Source organism: Schistocerca cancellata, chromosome 6, assembly GCF_023864275.1.
Source record: "Schistocerca cancellata isolate TAMUIC-IGC-003103 chromosome 6, iqSchCanc2.1, whole genome shotgun sequence".
Classification (NCBI taxonomy): Eukaryota; Metazoa; Arthropoda; class Insecta; order Orthoptera; family Acrididae; genus Schistocerca; species Schistocerca cancellata.
Window position 1 is genome coordinate 409,173,911 of NC_064631.1, and position 18,687 is coordinate 409,192,597.

At 46.7% G+C, this 18,687-nt stretch overlaps 1 protein-coding gene across 1 annotated transcript in view; it reads left to right on the forward strand.

The window, feature by feature from the left end:
* Positions 1–18,687, forward strand: part of LOC126191419 (protein stum) — a 536,846-nt gene that overhangs the window by 448,877 nt on the left and 69,282 nt on the right. Inside the window, exons 4-5 of the mRNA XM_049932291.1 lie at positions 10,615–10,847; positions 17,293–17,422. Coding sequence (XP_049788248.1) covers positions 10,615–10,847; positions 17,293–17,422 — 363 coding nt within the window. The remainder of the gene's footprint in view (positions 1–10,614; positions 10,848–17,292; positions 17,423–18,687) is intronic.

Here is an 18,687-nt window from a genome sequence, read left to right on the forward strand (position 1 = left end):
AGCCTTGTATGGAAGTGAAACATGGACGGTAAATAGTTTGGACAAGAAGAGAATAGAAGCTTTCGAAATGTGGTGCTGCAGGAGAATGCTGAAGATTAGATGGGTAGATCATATAACTAATGAGGAAGTATTGAATAGGATTGGGGAGAAGAGAAGTTTGTGGCACAACTTGACCAGAAGAAGGGATCGTTTGGTAGGACATGTTCTGAGGCATCAAGGGATCACCAATTTAGTATTGGAGGGCAGCGTGAAGGGTAAAAATCGTAGAGGGAGACCAAGAGATGAATACACTAAGCAGATTCAGAAGGATGTAGGTTGCAGTAGGTACTGGGAGATGAAGAAACTTGCACAGGATAGAGTAGCATGGAAAGCTGCATCAAACCAGTCTCAGGACTGAAGACCACAACAACAACAACATTGCAGAGCGATATGAAGTGGGACAAGCATGTAATGGCAGCTGTGGGGAAGGCGGATAGTCGTCTTCGGTTGATTGGTAGAATTGTGGTTCATCTGTAAAGGAGACCGCTTATAAAACATTAATACGACCTATTCTTGAGTACTGCTCGAGCGTTTGGGATCCCTATCAGGGCGGATTGAGGGAGGACATAGAAGCAATTCAGAGGCCGGCTGCTATATTTGTTATTGGTAGGTTTGATCATCACGCGAGTATTACGGAAATGCTTCAGTAACTCGGGTGGGAGTCTCTAGAGGAAAGGAGCCGTTCTTTTCGTGAATCGCTACTGAGGAAATTTAGAGAACCAGCATTTGGGGCTGACTGTAGTACAAGTTTACTGCCGCCAACTTACATTTCACGGAAAGACCACAAAGATAAGATAAGAGAAATTAGGGATCGTACAGAGGCATATAGGCAGTCATTTTTTCCCTCGTTCTGTTTGGGAGTGGAACAGGGAGAGAAAATGCTAGTTGTGGTACGAGGTACCTTCCGCCACGCATCGTATGGTGGATTCTGGAGTATGCAGATGTAGATGTGGATCTACTAAAAGAAACGGGGTACCACAAGAATCGACTAGGCCACAATCACTCAAGTAAAAATGTATATGTCGTGTTACTAGGCCCTCCCGTCGGGTAGACCGTTCCCCGGCTGCAAGTCTTTCGATTTGACGCCACCTCGGCGACTTGCGCGTCGATGGGGATGAAATGATGATGATTAGGAGAACACAACACCCAGTATCTAAGCGGAGAAAATCTCCTACCCAGCCGGGAATCGAACCCGAGCCCTTCGGATTGACATTCTGTCGCGCTGACCACACAGTTACCGGGAGCGGACAATAACAACTGAAACAGTTTAAGATTATTAATAATTACGGTTGCCAGCCCGGTAGGTCAATTACTGTTCGCTAAATTAGTAATGACCTGAAAAGTAGATGTTTGAACTAATACTGAAATAATCACGAGGCAGCAGAAGGCATTCATACAAGTGGTTAAAACTACAAGCAAAAAATAAGAATGAATATTGCATAAATATCTCCGGATAATATAATGCAGTTAAACGAAATAACTTGGAAGGTGCTTTGAAATACACGACACTGAATTTAGTGGAACTGAAGCTCACTATTGTAACGACGAAACTTGCGTAATCTCACGCTACTGATTACTCGATACTAGCAGTTTTTGAGAAAGCACAAATTAATTGAAATTTAATGAAATAGTTTGTAATACGATTTCTTATCAGTTTTGAAAGTAAAGTTGAATGGAAACTAATCGTATGCTTGGTTACGAGAATTGCAACACATTACTGACAATGAACTTTGAACCAAGCCAATACACTCAAGGATAATGATGTTCAGAAATATTGCGTATAATTGCTATTTAAGCTTCTCTCACTCACAGTGAACAGTGCCTCTGATTGCTATGCAAGACAAGCAGTTAACAATATGATGCGTGTCTAATAACTACATTTAATTAATATTTAAGTAGCAAAGCAAACTGACAGGCTTTTAATTTTCTTATTCAGTTCTATTCTTTCACACACGACACTCGGATTAGCACACACAGGAAACGTTTGGAACCTGCCTAGGTTACGGCGACTTAGGTTAAGGAATATAACAGGAAAGCGCTATTGTCTCACTTATTATTTGAAAAATGATCAAAATGATATCACTAGGTAATGCCCCACATGACAATAGAATGAAGGCTTTCTCGACCATATGACATTGCTGCCGGTAAACCTTTCGGGGTATAAAATCGTGGTCCATGAAATTCTTCTGTTCCTAACGTTTAGCCCAAGTTGTGTTTCCTAAGTGTGTCTGTTGACTTTGCTGGGTTCTAAAATTCAGTGCTCTTGTCAGTCTCAATGCACCAGTTATTAGAATTGGGAACTTCGGAGTGGATATCACCTAGATATAGTGTTTCTTCGCAATGTTCTTTTGTGCTAAGTGGATGACGAAGTCATTTTTGTTGTATAGTGCCTAGTGTTTTACTGTTGTCAGTGGCCGCTTCACTGGTGATTACGAGGCAGCAGTCGGATAATCACAAGTTCCACTGAAGCTAGTATTCTGATAGGACAAATTCGTCTCCTAAATATAATAGTCGAAGAATGAATCGTATGGCTTGGTAGTTTGTAGACACCTAGGTATTTGCTTTCTCTGCGCAAAATGCACTTTTCCTTGCGGTGAGCGTTTTGGTTCATATGACTCTGAGCATTATGGGACTTAACATCTTAGGTCATCAGTCCCCTAGAACTTAGAACTACTTAAACCTAACTAACCTAAGGACATCACACACATCCATGCCCGAGGCAGGATTCGAACCTGCGACCGTAGCAGTCCCACGGTTCCGGACTGCGGCGCCTAGTCCGCAGCTCGTGGTCGTGCGGTAGCGTTCTCGCTTCCCGCGCCCGGGTTCCCGGGTTCGATTCCCGGCGGGGTCAGGGATTTTCTCTGCCTCGTGATGACTGGGTGTTGTGTGATGTCCTTACGTTCGTTAGGTTTAAGTAGTTCTAAGTTCTAGGGGACTGACGACCATAGATGTTAAGTCCCATAGTGCTCAGAACCATTTGAACCATTTTTTTGCAGCGCCTAGAACCGCAAGACCACCGCGGCCGGCTGAGCGTTTTGTTCCTTAAGTGTTTCTGTTGAGTGTAGGCGATTCTGTAGCGTGTACTGCGTGATGTCAGGTTTGTGCTATTTGATGGAGAGATGGGACACAATAGAACTCAGTGCCAGTACATAGCCTACTCCTCTGCAATAACACCGAGCTTAACGTCCACATCCGACAAACGGATCGACAACAGTATCACATAGCCTGCCTTCCTGAGACAGCTTGGAACAATCGGAGAAAACGTCTACTTTTCTGTGCTAGAGACAGGACGCCACTAAGGACAATTTTATTCCTAATAACTAGACTACGGCCACTGCAGTGACTATTGAAGTTGTTATTCGCCTATATAGACAGTGTAGCCGAACAATGCGCGATGGAACTGCGTATCTGCAACATTCATAATGGTGCAGAAATTGTCAAACCTCTTGAAATATGAGACTAGCCTTTCATGGGCATAGCCCATTTCAGTAAGATTTTTCTACGTGTATATCCAAGTCTTCGTGTGATATCGACGTTTTGCGTACTATACCAGGCTTAAAAAAATTATGTATTGTATATACTCATACTATTAGTATTGTTATTTCAGCTTAAAAAAAATTGACATGTTCCACATCCACGAGGATCTCCTCAGCACGGATCTATGGAACGAAAAACTAATCTAATCTAATCTAGCCATCATCAGGGTGACCCTGATGAAAAAATGGTTCAAATGGCTCTGAGCACTATGGGACTTAACTGCTACGGTCATCAGTCCCCGAGAACTTAGAACTACTTAAACCTAACTAACCTAAGGACAGCACACAACACCCAGCCATCACGAGGCAGAGAAAATCCCTGACCCCGCCGGGAATCGAACCCGGGAACCCGGGCGTGGGAGACCCTGATGAAAGTTGCCTGCGCCTGTAGCCGAAACGCTGGTAGTTTTACCACGTCTTACGTGGTCACACACTGAGAAGACTATCACTGAAATTCGTGAAGCAACGCAAGTGCAGTGGCTTCATAGGTCCAAGGAACAAAAAATATGAACTATTCACCAATGATAATAGGGTAAAGCTCAGCAGGCGGCATACGACTGAGGCGGCCACGCCTTAGGAACAAAGGAATGGACTCGCCCAGCGCTCAAGACGGTAATTCGTTTCTGCGCCTAACCACATTATTTTGTACATGCCCTCCCCCTTGTGCTTATTATTATTTTCTGCATCAATGTCCTTAACAAAAACAAAATTGCTATACATATTTAACCGAAAGGTACACAGATGCGACTATTTGCACTACATAAACATTCAACGGCCCAAGTACACAATATCAGAAGACTAAATCCAGGGAAACTTTTGTTAGGACACTCGTTTACGATCAGTCGCAGTCACATGTACACAGTGCAAAAGCCTCACTTGTGCATACTGTATTTGCACATACCGTACCTTCTCCAGTCCTGAATTTATTTAGCTGTATCCGCATCATCCTAGGATGATGAAAGCCTAGAACTTGAACATTTGTGTTGTCAATAAGATCGCGGTTCCTGGTTTTCGTGGCTTACCACTCAATTTTCCATTCAGCGTCCCAGTTGAACCCAGTCGAGCACATTTGGACTTTCTTTTCATAGTTGGTCTTGATTTGAGGCATTTCTCAGGCAGTGAGAATAAATCTGTGTGAAACGGGAGTGATTCATTTTTAGACACTTGCTGACAAAGGTCGTAAATAGCCACTTTTCGACGAAAGTGAACTGGACTAGTGTCCGAAAGTATTAGTAGCCAGCATGTAGCTGTAGACTTGACGGTGCCATTAATGGTTCTCATCGCTGCTTTCAGATAAATATCGCGACTCTTCTCATGAGCGCTGGTGCACAACATTCTGCTGCAGGGTATGGCAGCGCAAGAGATGCTCCTCGAAGAACTGATGTATTTCCTCCCCATGTATTACTTGTCAGCTTCCTCTCCCAGTTGACTCTTGTTTCTACCTTCTTAGTTGTGATGAAAAGGTATTTATGGTATCTCAGCGCCACGTCTAATACGATGCCAAACAATTTTGGCTTATCCTGTATTTCACTGTGGGAAGAGAGCAAACCGTGGACTGATTTTTGCCGATGTAAGACGATAAGAGAGGTGGAAAAGACATACTTCTCTTTTGGAAACATTAGGTCTAAGTCGTAATGTCTTAAGACATAAATAAAGCTGAGTCAAGCTGTTTGTTAGGTGTTCTTCAGATTCAGAAAGGTCTTCACACTGATAGGAAATTGTAAGGTTGAACTATTCCTTTTATGATTATCCTGGATTGAGGTCGACATGAGTGGTATCTGTGCTGTCAGTCTCACTTTTTTTCTCCAACGTGCCTCTACCGCATTTGTGGCGAACTCCGTGAAATGCTCGTAAATCGTAAGTCACGACCACAGATCAAAATACTCTCAAATTTAGTATTAAAACAAAACGGTTTGGTACTTGCTTTCCAATGGAACACTGTCACAGTAAGATAAGCAAATTGGAAATCCAGGTATTATATTTGTTTTTAGAGGGTTGCCAAACTAGGACTAATTGTAGCAAAAGCTTGATTCTGAGATTCAAATCAATTTTGAGTTTAATAAGTCGTTTATTTACCCTAAGATCTCCACACATGCCATATCAAAACGACAGAGAATAAGTTAGCAATGAAATAAACATAAAATTTTGTAATGTTGACTGAGAAATTGCTTCAACTCGACGAGCACAAAGTCACCCAATGTACTGAAACACAGGCTCTCTAGAAGTTCAGTTTAACCATGAATGTCCCGCCAACACTGTGGGGAGGTACCGCATCTACGTGGAAGACTGCTTAGGAAATGCTACAAGCTTTTCTGATCTGTGCAGCTCGCAAATGAAAAGTAAACGGCCGCGCGGAGTGGCCGCGTGGTTTGAGGCGTCGTGTCGCGGACTGCGCGGCCCCTCCCGCCGGAGGTTCGAGTCCTCCCTCGGGCATGGGTGTGTGTATCGTTCATAGCATAAGTTAATTTAAGTAGTGTGTAAGGCTAGGAACCGATGACCTCAGCAGCTTGGTCACTTAGGAATTCACACACATTTGAACATTCTGAAAAATAAAAAAAGCCTATGATCCACTAAACAATACAATTAATAAAGCAACACAAGTTGCGTAGCAAATTCCGCAAATAGTGAATTGTTCAGAAAGTGAACAGCGCTAAGCGATATGCAACACTTACTCCAAACTCCGCAGACGGGCACCGGACCGCGCCAGTCAGTCCCAGATAAAGACAGAAAAGGTGGGGGCAGAAAATGGCTGCCACCGACGCCCTCTGGATCACGAATGTTACAGACGGCTTCTCCAATAAATGTGCCAGAAATTATCCACCCCCTAAAACTAACTCCCAACTTGGAGAACACCCAGCCACTGCCACAGTGACTGACGAGAAATTATCTTTATTTACGCGAATACAGGGGAAGCCTGCAGAAATGTTCCAGTTTTGGCTTATACTAGGGAAGATCGGAAAGTAACGCACAATAACTTTGTTACCAAAAATTTTAATAGGTAAGAATTTTTCTACGTAGTCACCAAGGTTCTCAACTCATTTCTCCCATCGTGGTGCCAGTTTCATTATCACTGTTCATAGAAGTTCGTTTGCTTGCGGACTGCTGATTTCACTTCCGCGTTTATCGCAAAGCGTTCGTCGGCCAGGAATTTCTTTATGAGACCAAACAGATGAAAGGTCGACGATGCAAGGGCTGAACTGTATGGTGGATGCTAGAGCAGCTTCCACCCAGATTTGGAGATTTTCTCACGAACAGGAGCAGCAACATAGGGGCGAGCATTGTCATGAAGAGGTTTGACATCGTCATCGTTAACGTTGTGGCGTTCCTCACGTAGGACAAGACGCAACTTAACCAAAGTTAGAGGCTGGAGCATTCACAGTGGTCCTGTGTTCAGCCAAATACACCAAAACACACCATGCATATCCCAGAACACTGTTACAATCACTTTCCTAGCTGAAAGAGTTGCTTAGAATTTTTTTTCGTGCTAGGGAATCAACATTTTTCCACTGCGTAGAGGCCTGCTTGGTTCAGGCGTGTAGTGGTACGCCCACGACTCATCACTTTCTTTCAGAAAGTGATGTCCTTCTGCGGCGGAACACGCCAAGTGATCCAAGGTGGTCATCATTCGCTGGCCCTTGTGGTTTTCTGTCAGGTTATTGGGCACACAGCGAGCATAAACTGCGAAATTTCAGTGTGTCATGAACAGTATCGTACACCACGCAGTAGGAAATGTTGAACTGATGCAATAAGGTTCGCAGCTGCCCACGCCGGCCGTTCGAAATTGCTGCAGTCGATGGCTCCGACGTTCTGCGGGGTTGCAGCTGTTACCGGCCGCCCGGAGCGTGGCGAATCACTTAGGTATACGGCCCTCTTGGTAGAATGCACATCAGCTGGAGACACGGCCATGATCCTTGCAGTCGTCCTCATGCTCGCCACGCATGTCCCTGTGAAATTCGCTCCGTTTACGTCCTTTGGCCCATAAATATCCAACCACACTACGCTGCTCTTCGCAAGTTGACTGCAGTAGCATGTGCCCCATGTTTGTTTCGTAGGTCAAAATTCTCTCGCTAGAGCTGCACATGAAAACAAAATATCCTCTATAGCGCAAACTTCAAACTATATGGTTGTGAAACTTAAACATTCCAGATGCAATTATTGTACGTTGCTTTCCGATTTTTCCTAGTAGTACGCATCTTAACATGCAAGAGCTTGGTATCGGCTGCTAGTCAAGTTCTACTCATTGATCGAGCCCTTCTCTCCTAATCATGGTGGCGATAAAGACTCAGTTGACTGGATAAGAAGATTCGGAGGGAAAGGCAACGAATTTTCTCAGTGGCCGAGCAGCACCATGGCGGGCCTGTTTTCGGATCTGGTTATAGGGAGGTGAAGTCAAACAAATATACACTACTGGCCATTAAAATTGCTACACTAAGAAGAAATGCAGATGATAAACGGGTATTCAGGGGACAAATATATTACACTACAACTGACATATGAATACATTTACACGCAATTTGGGTGCATAGATCCTGAGAAATCAGTACCCAGAACAACCACCTCTGGCCGTAATAACGGCCTTGATGCGCCTGGGCATTGAGTCCAACAGAGCTCGGATGGCGTGTACGGGTACAGCTGCCCATGCAGCTTCAACACGATACCACAGATCATCAAGAGTAGTGACTGGCGTATTGTGACGAGCCAGTTGCTCGGCCACCATTGACCAGACGTTTTCAGTTTGTGAGAGATCTGGAGAATGTGCTCTCCAGGGCAGCAGTCGAACATTTTCTGTATCCAGAAAGGCCCCCACAAGACCTGCAACATGCGGTCATGCATTATCCTGCTGAAATGTAGGGTTTCGCAGGGATCGAATGAAGGATAGAGCCACGGGTCGTAACACATCTGAAATGTAACGTCCACTGTTCAAAGTGCCGTCAATGCGAACAAGAGGTGACCGAGAGGTGTAACCAATGGCACCCCATACCATCACGCCGGGTGATACGCCAGTATGGCGATGACGAATGCACGCTTCCAATGTGCGTTCACCGCGATGTCGCCAAGCACGGATGCGACCATCATGATGCTGTAAACAGAACCTGGATTCATCCGAAAAAATGACGTTTTGCTATTCGTGCACCCAGGTTCGTCGTTGAGTACACCATCGCATGCGTTCTGGTCTGTGATGCAGCGTCAAGAGTAACCGCAGCCATGGTCTCCGAGCTGATAGTCCATTCTGCTGCGAACGGCGTCGAACTGTTCGTGCAGATGGTGGTTGCCTTGCAAACGTCCCCATCTGTTGACTCAGGGATCGAGACGTGGCTGCACGAACCGTTACAGCCATGCGGATAAGATGCCTGTCATCTCGACTGCTAGTGAAACGAAGCCGTTGGGATCCAGCACGGCGTTCCGATCACCGTCGGTGAACCCACCGATTCCATATTCTGCTAACAGTCATTGGATCTCGAACGACGCGAGCAGCAATGTCGCGTTACCTTAAACCGCAATCGCGAAAGGCTACAATCCGACTTTTATCAAAGTCGGAAACGTGATGTTTCGCACTTCTCCTCCTTACACGAGGCATCACAACAACGTGTCACCAGGCAACGCCGGTCAACTGGTGTTTCTGTGTGAGAAATCGGTTGGAAACTTTCGTCATGTCAGGACGTTGTAGGTGTCGCCACCGGCGCCAACTATGTGAGAATGCTCTGAAAAGCTAATCATTTGCATATCACAGCATTTTCTTCACGTCGGTTAAATTTCGCGTAGTGTAGCAATTTTAATGGTGAGTAGTGCACGTAGAGACTTCCAGTGGCTTAACGGCAGTCGCCTTCAAAGGAGGAAATTGCATTCGCCGCCGAAGTGTGGAACAGCTGGGTCTTATCGCAAACGTTTCTGGGAACTGTAGTGCCCTGGGAACGCATTTCCGTTCTCTAGTGCCTCAGTGGCCATCCCAACGTCCTCTCGTTCAGCAGTTGCTCACGCTAACCACGGGACCACGGCGCTCCTGAGCTCACACTATTCTCGATGTTGCCTATCTTGCGCATGGACTACTCACAAGGGAACCTCCCTATCGCACCCCCCTCAGATTTAGCTTTAAGTTGGCACAGTGGATAGGCCTTGAAAAACTGAACATAGATCAATCGAGAAAACAGGAAGAAGTTGTGTGGAACTATGAAAAAAATAAGCAAAATATACAAACTGAGTAGTCCATGCACAAGATAGGCAACATCAAGGACAACGTGAGCTGAAGAGCGCCGTGGTCCCGTGGTAGCGTGAGTAGCTGCGGAACGAGAGGTCCTTGGTTCAAGTCTTACCTCAACTGAAAATTTTACTTACTTTATTTTCGCAAAGTTTTGATCTGTCCGTTCGTTCAATGACGTCCCTGTTCACTGTAATAAGTTTTGTGTCTGTGTTTTGCGACCGCACCGCAAAACCGTGCGATTAGTAGACGAAAGTACGTGCCTCTCCAATGGGAACCGAAAACATTTGATCGCAAGGTCATAGGTCAAACGATTCCTCCACAGGAAAACACGTATGATATATTATATACGACACTGGTGACGGCATGTGCGTCACATGTTGTCGACCATCTAACTTGCACACTTGGCGAATGGGTAAAAAGATTCTTCTACCTTGCCCGACTTAGGTTTTCTTGTGGATGTGATAATCACTCCCAAAAAAGTGATGAAAACATAAGAGTTTGTCACATAAACTGAAAATAAAAAATTAAACTTTTCACTTGAACATAGGACCTCTCGTTCCGTAGTTGCTCACGCTAACCACGGGACCACGGCGCTCCTAAACTCCGGGTGTCCTTGATGTTGCCTATCTTGGCATGGATTACTAAGTTTGTATATTTTACTTATTTTTTTCATAGTTGCACACAACTTCTTCCTGTTTTCGCGATCGATCTGTGTTCAGTTTTTCAAGGCCTATCCACTGTGCCAACTTATAACTAAATCTGAGGGGGGTGCGATGGGAGGTTCCCTTGTGAGTACGTGGCACCCCTGGTGCTGTACAGCGCCAGCTGTTGCGTGTGCAGAGGGTCGCGCCGCCGGAAGGCCGGCGGCCGGCGGGGTCGACGGCGGGTGTCGCGGTCGGTGCCGGCGCTTCTGCCGCTCGCTGCTGTGCCTGGACGCGGTCTGCTGCCAGCCGGGCTCGCGCTGCCGCTGCTGCTGCTGCGCCCCCAAGCAGCCGCAGCGCGGCCGCCTCGAGCACCGCAAGAGCACCTCGCAGCTCTCCAAGAAGACCAGCAGCGTCGGCGACGCCCACGAGGTATCCGCTCCACACTCATTTCAACCTAACCACTGCCAGGGCCTTTCAATATATAACGCAACACATTTTTTTTCTGAAAGTAGGTTAGTTTTATTCAGGATTCCAATACACCATATTATTCCACACTTTTTTGGCAACAAAATTCTATTTTTCATCATAATCTCCGTTCAATACGACGACCTTAAGCCACCTTATTGGGAGGGCCTGTTTGCTTGCACGGTACCACATAACTGGACGTCATCGCAGCCAACGTCTTCTTGTATCACACCGAGCGAGGTGGCGCAGTGGTTAGACACTGGACTCGCATTCGGGAGGACGACGGTTCAATCCCGCGTCTTCCCATCCTGATTTAGGTTTTCCGTGATTTCCCTAAATCGCTCCAGGCAAATGCCGGGATGGTTCCTTTCAAAGGGCACTGCCGACTTCCTTCCCCGTCCTTCCCTAATCCGATGAGACCGATGACCTCGCTGTCTGGTCTCCTTCCCCGAAACAACCAACCAACCTTCTTGCATCACTTTCCCATTATCCTCGCACTGCTTCCAGTGAAGCACATCCTTCATTAGGCCGAACAGGTGGAAATCGGAAGGTGTGAGATCCGTGCTGTATGGTGAATGAGGAGGAACAATCCAACGGTGAGATTTTCACTCTACAGCGGAGTGTGCGCTGATATGAAACTTCCTGCCAGATTAAATCTGTGTGCCGGATCGATACTCGAACTCGGGACCTTTGCCTTTCGCGGGCAAGTGCTCTACCATCTGAGCTACGGAAGCACGACTCATGCCCGGTCCTCACAGCTTTACTCCTGCCAGTATCTCGTCTCCTACCTTCCAAACTTTACAGAAGCTCTCCTGCGAGTTTGGACGGTAGGAGACGAGATACTGGCAGAAGTAAAGCTGTGAGGACGGGTCGTGAGTCGTGCTTCGGTAGCTCAGATGGTAGAGCACTTGCCCGCGAAAGGTAAAGTCCCGAGTTCGAGTCTCGGTCCGGCACACAGTTTCAATCTGGCAGTCCAGTGATGTTTGTGGGCTTCTCTCGGGTGCGCTGACTTGTGTGATGCCCTGTGTTGCCATGGCGAAGGATATGTTCGTTTGCACTTTTGTAGCGACGAACATCCCGAAGCCGTTCTTCAGTTTCAGCCATTGCAGAAGTCACAGCTGTGTGCGGCCGCCCGACACGCGGGAGATCGTACAGCTTTTGCGCGATCTTGCTGCGATGATGACAGACGTCTCGCCCAATGATTCACCGTGCTTTTGTTCACTGTCATCTCTCTCCATGTTCTGCAAGCGCCTATGAGTATCTGCTATGCTCTGGCTTTCCGCCAAAAGAAACTCCATGACAGCTCTCTGCTTGGAACGCAGCTCCATTACAGACGCCATTTTGAAGGCTACTCCTAACGGAAATTCGTGAATTATAGAAGCTGAAGTGGAAATATCCCCAACAAATTCCCAATTTTTTCAACTGAAATTGATCAAGGAAAAAACATGTTGCGTTACTTATGGAAAGCCCCTCGTATAATAACTGGTTATTGAACTTGGAATGCGTAAGTCCGCGCTAACGAGCCCCCATTTACGCCCATCTAAAAAAAATGAAAATAAAAAACATTTCTGTGGCATAAATGGTCTCATTGTATCTCAAAATATTCACCAATGAAATTTATACACTTTCCAAGTGGTAGAATCAACTGTGGTAACCTTTTTCCCTCCCTGATACTGATACACCAAAAATATGTTGTTCAAAAGGATTTAACAACTTCTTGAGCAGAAGACTGGTGTCCACGCATTGTTTCGTATGACTTTGTTTTAGGTCATCAGTCTTATGATTTATCTGATTCGGTACGCCACGAATTCCTCTCATCTTCATCTCGTCTTCACTTCGAACAAGCACTTGCACCCAACATTTTCAGTTACTTATTGGATATTCCATTCACTGTCTCTGCCCACAATTTTTACCCTCTACAGCTCCCTCAGGTACTATGGAGGTTGTTCCCTACACATACGTCTGCATGCTGCATGACTACTCTGCAGTTCACAGCTAAGTGCCTTTCAGAGGGTTGATCGAACTACCTTCAAGCTATTTCTCTATCGTTTCGCTCTCGAACAGCACGCGCGAAAAATTAACACTTAAATCTTGCCGTGCGTGCTGTGATTTTTCTTATTTTATTACAAAGATCAGTTCAGCCTCTGTAGATGGCCACCATCAAAATATTTTCGCATTCGGAGAGAAAACTTGTGACTGAAATTTTATAATGAGATCCTGCATTAACAAAAAACGGCTTTTTTCAATTATTTGAACCCAATTCACGTATCATACCCGTGGCATTCTTTCCTGTATTTCGTCATTATACAAAACGAGCTGCCCGTCTTTGAACTTTTTCGATTTCCTCCTTCAGTCCTATGAAATGTAGATCCCACACCTCGCAGCTGTACTCCAGAAGATGGACAAGAGTGGACGCTAAATGCTTAGTCTCTACTGACAGACATAGTCCACTTAGGCGTGCATTTATGACTGTGCAGAAAATATCAGACAGTAAATTACGTGATCTGTTTGCGGGGTAGCTAACGCACTGAAATGGGTGCATATTAAGGTTGATCGCTATATCTGCACTGCACCTCAACCCTCTGTATACAGGCAGCGATTTCTCGATTATCAGAGCGCGATGTGGAACCCGCATCGTATTCAGGCAGACAACACTTTGTCTCCCTTGCACAAAAGCGGATTATAAACGAAAATATTCCTTCTGGTTACAACGGAACGCTTCATGCCTAGTTTTCTATTTTTTTTTTTTTCAAAAATCTCGGAAGTACTCACGGATAATCGAGAAACACGATAATTCACACCAGCTGTGTTGTTGTAATATAAACACACTTCATGCAATACTTTAAGGTGACAAAAGTCATTAGATACCCCCTACCATATTGTCGGACCTCGTTTTGCCCGATGTAGTGCACCAACCGACGTGGCGTAAACTCAGTAAGTCGTTAGAAGTTCCCTGCAGAAATACGCTTTCTCTATAGCCGTCCATAATTGCGAAAATGTTGTCTGTGCAGGATTTTATGCACGAACTGGCTTCTCGATTACGTCCCACAAATGTTCGATGGGAGCCATGTCGGGTGATTTGGGTGGCCAAACCATTCACTCGAACTCTCCACAGTGTTCTTCAAACCAGTTGCGAATAGTTGTGGCCCGGTGACGTACATTTACATCCATTAAAATTCCATCGTTGTTTCGGAACGTGACGTCTTTGAATGGCTGCAAACGGTTTCAAAGTAGCCGAACATCCAGCCCACGGCATTATGGAACCACCACTAGCTTGAACAGTGGCTTGTTGACAACTTGGTTCCATGGCTTCGCGGGGTCTGCGTCACTCTCGAACCCTACCATCAGCTCTTACCATCTGATATCGGAACTCACCTGACCAGGCCACAGTTTTCCAGTCGTCTAGGGACTAACTGATATGGTTACGAGCTTAGGAGAGGCACTGCAGGCGATGTCGCGCTGTTAGCAAAAGCACTCTCGTCAGTCGTCTGCTATCATAGCCCATTACCACCAGATTTTGACGCACTGTCCTAGCGGATACGTTCGTCGTACGTCCTACATTGATTTCTGTGGTTATTTCACGCAGTGTCGCTTGTCTTTTACCACTGACAACTCTAAGCAAACGCCGCTGCTCTCGGTCGTTAAACGAAGACCGTCGGCCACTGCGCTGTTTGTTTGTGATGAGAGATAATACCTGAAATTTGGTATACCCAGCTCACTTTTGACACTGTGGATCTCGGAGTATTTAATTCCCTGACGATTTTCGAAATGGAATGTCCCATGAATCTAGCGCCAACTACCACTCCGCATTCAAAGTCCGTTACTTCCCGTGCTGCGGCCATAATCACATCTGGATCTTTTCACATGAATCACCTGAATACAAATGACAGCCCCTCCAGTGCACTGCCTTTTATACCATCTGTATACGTGTATATCGCTATCCCATTACTTTTGTCACTTCAGTGTATTACTATATGAATAATCTTCAGCCGGCCGGAGTGGTCGAGCGGTTCTAGGCGCTACAGTCTGGAGCCGCACGACCGCTACGGTCGCAGGTTCGAATCCTGCCTCGAGCATGGATGTGTAGACACGTCCCCTTAGAAAAATTTATGAATTACTGTGCTGATAAACCTCTTACATTGTTTGCTTTTCAAACAGCTGAGCAAAACTGAACGTACTCAAACATTCACTAAAGTGACACACAATACTTTTAGCGCAATCTGACTTTCAATAATCCCTACAAAATAATGGCCCTGACTAACATTAACCTATACCTTTCACAAATCACTTACCTCACAAAGATCTTCGTTACTCAAGCTACTGCAAGACAGCGAGCGCCACTACTGCCAGCTAAATAAAAGATTCAAACTACTGAAGGCACTAACTACTGATAGGCATAGTTAGCAAATGAAAGATTTTGATAGAGAACAAACAATGTATTTACCTCAATAGTGTTCAAAAGTCATAATGTATATATCAGTTCATGACATCCAGTCTAACAAATTTCAAAACTCCGCCATCTCTCTCCCCACATCCACCACTGCTGGCGGCTCACCTCCAACTGCGCAACGCTACACGCTGTTCACATCCAGCTGCCCAACTCTACAATGGCAGACAACAATGCAAACTAGCCACAGCCTGCACACAGCACAGCCAGTGATTTTCATACAGAGCGCTACGTAACGTTGCCAATAAGAAAACATAAACAGCCTACTTACAGTGTGTGATGTCCTTAGGTTAGTAAGGTTTAAGTAGTTCTAAGTTCTAGGGGACTGATGACCTCAGATGTTAAGTCCCATAGTTCTCAGAGCCATTTGAACCATTTTAGCCAATAATCTTCGTAAAAATTGTCATTCAAATACACTCCTGGAAATGGAAAAAAGAACACTTTGACACCGGTGTGTCAGACCCACCACACTTGCTCCGGACACTGCGAGAGGGCTGTACAAGCAATGATCACACGCACGGCACAGCGGACACACCAGGAACCGCGGTGTTGGCCGTCGAATGGCGCTAGCTGCGCAGCATTTGTGCACCGCCGCCGTCAGTGTCAGCCAGTTTGCCGTGGCATACGGAGCTCCATCGCAGTCTTTAACACTGGTAGCATGCCGCGACAGCGTGGACGTGAACCGTATGTGCAGTTGACGGACTTTGAGCGAGGGCGTATAGTGGGCATGCGGGAGGCCGGGTGGACGTACCGCCGAATTGCTCAACACCTGGGGCGTGAGGTCTCCACAGTACATCGATGTTGTCGCCAGTGGTCGGCGGAAGGTGCACGTGCCCGTCGACCTGGGACCGGACCGCAGCGACGCACGGATGCACGCCAAGACCGTAGGATCCTACGCAGTGCCGTAGGGGACCGCACCGCCACTTCCCAGCAAATTAGGGACACTGATGCTCCTGGGGTATCGGAGAGGACCATTCGCAATCGTCTCCATGAAGCTGGGCTACGGTCCCGCACACCGTTAGGCCGTCTTCCGCTCACGCCCCAACATCGTGCAGCCCTCCTCCAGTGGTGTCGCGACAGGCGTGAATGGAGGGACGAATGGAGACGTGTCGTCTTCAGCGATGAGAGTCGCTTCTGCCTTGGTGCCAATGATGGTCGTATGCGTGTTTGGCGCCGTGCAGGTGAGCGCCACAATCAGGACTGCATACGACCGAGGCACACAGGGCCAACACCCGGCATCATGGTGTGGGGAGCGATCTCCTACACTGGCCGTACACCACTGGTGATCGTCGAGGGGACACTGAATAGTGCACGGTACATCCAAACCGTCATCGAACCCATCGTTCTACCATTCCTAGACCGGCAAGGGAACTTGCTGTTCCAACAGGACAATGCACGTCCGCATGTATCCCGTGCCACCCAACGTGCTCTAGAAGGTGTAAGTCAACTACCCTGGCCAGCAAGATCTCCGGATCTGTCCCCCATTGAGCATGTTTGGGACTGGATGAAGTGTCGTCTCACGCGGTCTGCACGTCCAGCACGAACGCTGGTCCAACTGAGGCGCCAGGTGGAAATGGCATGGCAAGCCGTTCCACAGGACTACATCCAGCATCTCTACGATCGTCTCCATGGGAGAATAGCAGCCTGCATTGCTGCGAAAGGTGGATATACACTGTACTAGTGCCGACATTGTGCATGCTCTGTTGCCTGTGTCTATGTGCCTGTGGTTCTGTCAGTGTGATCATGTGATGTATCTGACCCCAGGAATGTGTCAATAAAGTTTCCCCTTCCTGGGACAAATAATTCACGGTGTTCTTATTTCAATTTCCAGGAGTGTATGATAGCTCTGTGACTTTCTTGTGGCACCAAAGTCGAGAGTCACACGATACAAGAAATTGCAACGGAGCTCAGTATTCCTAGGCACTTACTGCTGTTATAACTGGCGGTGTTGATGTGCCGCAGCTGGACACGGGCCCCAAGATCGACCCCTCGCTGGTGGAGCACACGTCACTCATGCGCGCAGCCATCCCCATCCTGCCCGTGCCGCTCGCCTGGTTCTGCCTCGTCTGCAATGTCATCATACCTGGTCTGGGTACGTCTTACACATTTTGATAGTATTACGTTCTAGAATTTTAACTACACCATGAGCGGTGTTGTGCTCAATGGGAAATAAGTTCAGCGGAAAAAAATAATAGCTCCTTTAAATTTATAAAGCAGCGCTTAGGAGCGCTATAGATTAAAGCCACGTGTGTGTGTGTGTGTGTGTGTGTGTGTGTGTGTGTGTGTCATTGCAAGTGTTACTGTGTTGTGTAGTATCAGCGCAGTTGATCGATGAACAGATGTGTCAAAATGGCAAAAATGAGCTATCGTCTTCGGACGCGCCCATGGCAACACAGTGAATGAAGCTGTACGATTTGTTGGTCTCTCTTACGTGTCTAGTAGAAATGGTATCGTACTCGCGTTATGTAACACGACGTAAGAACAGCAGCTTTAGAAAAGATCCTACCGGACATAGAGGGGGGATGTCAAGCCCTGTCTGTGTTGCTACACTATGTGATCAAAAGGACACCCCCAGAAACATACGTTTTGCATTGTGCTGCCACGTACTGCCAGGTACTGCATATCAGCGACCTCAGTAGTCATTAAACATAGTGAGAGAGCAGAATGGGGCGCTCCGCGGAACTCACGGACTTCGAACGTGGCAAGGTGATTGGGTTTGACTTCTGTCATAAGTCTGTAAGCGAGATTTCCACACTCCTAAACATCCGTAGGTTCACTGTTTCCTATGTGTTAGTGAAGTGGAAACGTGAAGGAACACGCACAAAAGTGTACAGGCCGACCTCATCTGTTGACTGACAGAGACCGCCGACAGTTGAAGAGGGTCGTAATGTAAAATAAGCAGACATCCTTCCAGATCACACAGGAATTCAAAGCTGCATCAGGATCCAACGCAAGTACTACGAAAATTAGGCGGGTGGTGAGAAAACTTGGATTTCATGGTCGAGCGACTGCTCATCAGCCACACATCACGCCAGTAAATGCCAAACGACGCCTCGCTTGGTGTAAGGAGCGTACACATTGGACGATTGAACAATGTAAAAACGTTGTGTGGAGTGACGAATCAGGGTTCACAATGTGGCGATCCGATGGCAGGGCGTGGATATGGCCAATACCCAATGAACGCCGTGTGCCAGTAAAAGTCGGATTCGGTGGTGTTATGGTGTGGTCGTGTTTTTCATGGAAGGGGCTTGCACCCCTTGTTTTTTTGCGTGGCACTATCACAGCACAGGCCTACATTGATGTTTTAAGCAGCTTCTTGCTTCACACTGCCGAAGAGCAATTCGGGGATGGCGACTG